The following is a 5,134-nucleotide window of genomic DNA, read 5'->3' on the forward strand; positions in this document are numbered from 1 at the left end:
TCCGGATCCGCCGTCACTACCTGCCCTAAGTAGATGTATTCCCTTACGACTTGCAGTGCCTCGCTGCCTATTGTAAATTGCTGTTCTCTCCCGAGACTGTTAAGCATTACTTTAGTTTTCTGCATATTAATTTTTAGACCCACTCTTCTGCTTTGCCTCTCCAGGTCAGTGAGCATGCATTACAATTGGTCCCCTGAGATACTAAGCATCATACTCGGCTAACGCAGAACTTCCCAACCAGGACATCGGAATATGTGTGGCCTAGAAAACAAATTATTTTACCAACTGTTCCGTGCTGCTAATGCTAGGAACTATTGAAAGCTGTTGCATAAGCACTCAAACATCAAAACATAATCTGTCACTAACTACAAGCCTTTCAATAAATAAATGTACAAATGCGCACTTTGCATGAAAAACTCACAAAATAAAACATAACCGCTTCCAATGTTCACAAGACATGATAAACATGTTACACGCCATATATGTAGGTTTCATTTTGTCGACAAAGGGTGCCAGGTTGTAAAACATTAATCAGACGCGCAGTGGTTCATTGGGAAAGCTTACACAATACCACAAAAGGCAGTGTTTCGTCATTTCCCGCCTGAACTGGTTCCATGAAGACTAAAATGGGCAGGAGCAAAAATTACAACCAGATGAGGCGTGTGTCTGCTGTTTTACATATCCGGAGGTGACGCAGTACATCATAATTTATTGCTAAAATATACGCTCTGCAAGGTTGGTACGAAATCTCTACCTTCCAGAAGCGCTGAGATTCAAAGCTGATGGGACCCAGTTGAAGAAGACAATAGGAATTCTTGTGGTAACTACAGAAATTTTAGTCGCGACTACAGAAATTTCTGTTGTACGACAGAAGTTCCTGATGTTTCCGTAGTTGCGACAGACATTTCTGACGTTACGACAGAAATTTGGATGTCGCAACAGAAACATACTGTTGCGAAGACCAAGAGTTCTGAAGTCGCAACAGAAACGTTCTGTCGCGTCAACAAGAGTTCTGAAGTCGTTACAACAGCTTTCTATCATGACAGAGATTCTGTCGTTACGACAGAAATTCTATCGTCGCAATAGAAGGATTCTGTCGCGACGACGAAGAGTTCTGAAGTCGCAACAGAAACTTTCGGTCACGACAACAAGAGTTCTGTAGTCACAACAGCTTTCTATCGTGACAGCGATTCTGAAGTTACGAAAGAAATTCTGTCGTCGCAACAGAAAGATTTTGTCGCGACGACGAAGAGTTCTGAAGTCGCAACAAAAACGTTCTGTCGTGACAAGAATTCTGTAGTCACAACAACAGCTTTCGGCCGCGACAGCGACTGACTTTACGACAGCAATTCTGACGTCGCAACAGAAACACTTGGTCGCGACGGCCAAGAGTTCCGTAGTCGCAACAGAAACGTTCTGTCGCGACCACAAGAGTGTATGAAGTCGCAACAACAACTTTTAATCGCAACAGCGATTCTCACGTCGCAACAGGAACTCTCTGTCGGGAATACACAGAAATGTGCTACTTTTTGTAGCAGCGACATAAGTTCTGACGCCTCGACAGAAGCACGTTCCATCGCGACGCTTTAAAATTGTATGTCAGTTTCGCATTGGCAGCGTACACTGTACTTTTTTCTTGCACGGTATTCAATCGTGCTTCTCTGAAGCCGGCAATGATGATAGCACCGACACCGGTATTGAAGTCGACGTGGCCAATTGTTATAATTGTGTCTTACGACGAGGCACTAGCAACGCCATACTGGCCTCATCGAAATCATACCATCTGCGGGAATGGCTGCGTATCCGTTTTACTTTATTTGATAAGATGGGGCACACAGGCCTGTGGACTTACATGTGCCGTTACACTGGCACATTAATTAATTTCGCAGAAATATTGCATAAGCTTTTGCGAAGCGAAAAGGAAGTCTTGGGTTGTTCCTCAAAGTTGTGTGAAAAGCTGTTTCGCTCTGGTGTCATTATTCTGATACAGCGCTGTGGTGAGAAACCAGTATGCTGTCACAAAGAACACTCATCCACGAATGTTTATGTAGCTATTTTGCATTGAACACACAAATTATGTGCGCGCTCAAAAGTGTAAATAACGAGAGACAACTGTCGAAATTAGCAGTAACAACCCCAACAGTCACCTTTGTCTATTTCTGAATTTCTTATTTAATATGCATATCGTACACCAAAATTGATGTTCTAGCACTCCACGATGTACCTGTCGATGGTAACTCTTTTGCTCTTCTAGAGATGCGGCAGTGGACGCGCTGGAGTGATAGCGGATCTTGGCTCTTAAAATGCAAATGTAAACATCAGCGCATCGTACTATTGACATGGCCAAAATGTACGTTCGAAAGACATGTTCGAAAGGCTTGTTCGAACGGCCACGTTTGCGATGAACTCCGCTGGAAACAGCGCATCGGCCCTCGGCCGAGGATCACACCCACCATCACCTACTGATTCCGGTAATAATAAAGTCGTTCTCCCTCGTCTACCGAGTGGCAACACCGTTCTCAATTCAGTTTTCCTGCATGCTGACCTGGCAGGGCGGCCGTATCAGGCCCCGGACTTTCGCGATGCTCTCCTTTTAGTGCTAAATGCAACTGATATCCTCGGCGCTGGACAATACCAGATGAGCCATGAGCCATTTGTGGTTAGTCACATGTGTTAACAGCATCGTGAAACAGAAACTTGTCTACAAAGGCGAGTTGCTGGTGAAAGGCCTCAAGTGCCTTGTCATAGACCCTGAATACAAAAATATCAAGATGAAGCTTCTTTGGCTTCCCCCACACCTCGAACAGAGACGGATTGTTGAAGCGCTAGAGCCATATGGCACAGTGCAGTCTATCACGAGAGAAATGTGGCGGTGTGACGGCATGGAGGGCTGGAAGATGACTAATCGAGACGTAGCGGTCACATTGAAAGATGGGGTTTCTGCCAGTAATCTGCCACATCTATTGAGCATATACGGCCACCAGTGCCTTATCTTGATTCCTGGCCGACCACCACTTTGCCTCCGGTGCAACAGAGTTGGGCATATCCGTCGACACCGTAGAACACCGCGCTGCGGTAACTGTTACCGCTATGGTCACCATGCAGATGCATGCATCGGAACCTACTCTGACAAACTTCGTGGAAATAGACCAGCTGAGGATGATGCCATCACCGATCATCTAATGGACGTGAGCGAAGTTGTGGACGCAACTGGCGAAACACTCCCTGAGACTCATCGGCAAGAACAGATTAAGCCGTCATCGGCTGACATTAGCCTTAGCCAGAAGCCTGCGAGCGAGGATGAGACTAAGGCACCTGACGACGAACCACCTGTGTCTTTGGCAGAATTTCCACCAGTTCAAGATCGCCCACCGTCAGTAGAATCTGGATCGATGTGCGAGGCCGCCAAGAAGTGTCCAGCGCCATCCGACAATCCAGCACCCTCGGCAAAGGAGGCTCGCGTTCCCAAGGTGTCAAAGTTGACAAAACCGCTCCGGGGAACACCTACACCTGCTGATGTCCCTTGTGTTAACGTGCACCAAAAAGTCCGCAGTGCATCACCTCATTAAGAAAGGAGTGGTGTACCTCTGGACAGCGTTTAGACGCTGCACCAACATAGGTAATCTTCTTTAGGTAATCTCTTCTTTTTTCTCCTTTTATTCCCTTTACCCCTTTCCCCAGCACAGGGTAGCCAGCCGGTACTTACACTGGCTAACCTCCTTGTCTTTCCTCTCTTTTGTCTCCTTCTCCTCCTCCTCCATTGCGGGTGCTCTTCCCTTCCATTTTGGCACTTTAAATGTCCGTGGCTTACGAAGTAAGCGACGGCAAGTACAGCTTCTTCATTTGCTACCCAATAGAAAATTAGATATTGCTGCTATCCGAGAAACAAAGATTGAATCGGACGAAAACGCAAAAGTAGCTGTATCTCCATTCATATCTGACTATAATGTTTGGGTGAGCCAAGCAGTAGGCGTTTACGCAGGCTGCATGATATTTGTTAGCAAACATATACAATGTAATTTGCTACATTTGTTTACAGATAGGGAAGGGCGCCTAATCTGCTGCAATATTGATATCAGTGGCATGAGCTTTAGATTATTGTGTGTTTATGCCCCGAACGCCTCACCCCAAGTAGTGATGCGTTGCAACGCCTGATATGCGATTGTCCGCTTGTGGACATTGGGGGAAAAATGAAAAGGCGGGATGTCGATATACGCACTTCCAGGGTACCTCGCATTCAAGGCTTGCCCAAATTTACATTTAACTTAGCGCGCTACCTCTTATTTATGGTTACACTGTGCACCCTATATTCTTTAGTGACCATTGCCTAGTCTCAGCATTGTTTGGCAGCCGTCGGTACCAAAGTCGGCGTATGTGCTGGGAGCTGTGGAAGTTTAATAACCAGTTACTTTCACGTGAGTGTTTCTTAAATCGTGTTACCGAGCTTATAGCTCATGTGCCTTGCCGCAAGGACTTGCCACTCTTTGCTTTGTTGGAATTATTCAAGCAGGAAGCTGAAACGTTAGCTATCGAAAAATTATCAATATTAGCCTTTGAAAAAAAAATAATTACAAGGCATTGTATAGACTTTTGAGTGAACTGCATGAGCTTGAATGCCTACATCCGGGTCAATACATTGATGATATTCATAAGGTCAAGACACAGTTACAAACTTTGAACGCAGAAAAATACAGAGGTGCACTAGTGCGGGCGTGAGAGCAGCGTTTCCTGGAAGAACAGCCTTGCAGTAGGGCCCTTGGTGATGAGCACCGACACGCGCTGTCTAAACAAATACTGGAGATAGAGTATGGTGGAATCATTGTTAACGAGCTTACTCTAATAACTAAAGCATTTTTTGAACATTATCAAACACTATTTCGAGACCATATGCCATTGGATGCAGATGCTGCCAAAAAATCGTATCGTTGCTGCCCCAGTTAAATCAGGATGAGTAAGATTATACAAATGAAAACATTGATATTAATGAGGTAACTTCATGCATCGATTCGTTAGCGAAGGGCAAGACGCCCGGCCCGGATGGGCTTACTGCCGAATTTTATCAGTGTTTTCGTTCCCTCTTATCGCCACTATTACTTGAGGTGTACCGAGAGGCCTTGGAAGTAGGGTACCTTAC

General features: G+C 45.5%; 1 protein-coding gene across 1 annotated transcript; it reads left to right on the plus strand.

Moving 5' to 3' along the window:
• The first annotated feature begins 2,645 nt into the window (after positions 1-2,645).
• On the plus strand, positions 2,646-3,569 carry LOC142570411 (uncharacterized). Its single transcript, XM_075678796.1, has one exon. The coding sequence runs from the start codon at positions 2,646-2,648 to the stop codon at positions 3,567-3,569; it is 924 nt and encodes a 307-aa protein (XP_075534911.1).
• The last annotated feature ends 1,565 nt before the right edge of the window (positions 3,570-5,134 follow it).

This window comes from Dermacentor variabilis, chromosome 2 (genome assembly GCF_050947875.1).
Source record: "Dermacentor variabilis isolate Ectoservices chromosome 2, ASM5094787v1, whole genome shotgun sequence".
Taxonomy (NCBI): domain Eukaryota; kingdom Metazoa; phylum Arthropoda; class Arachnida; order Ixodida; family Ixodidae; genus Dermacentor; species Dermacentor variabilis.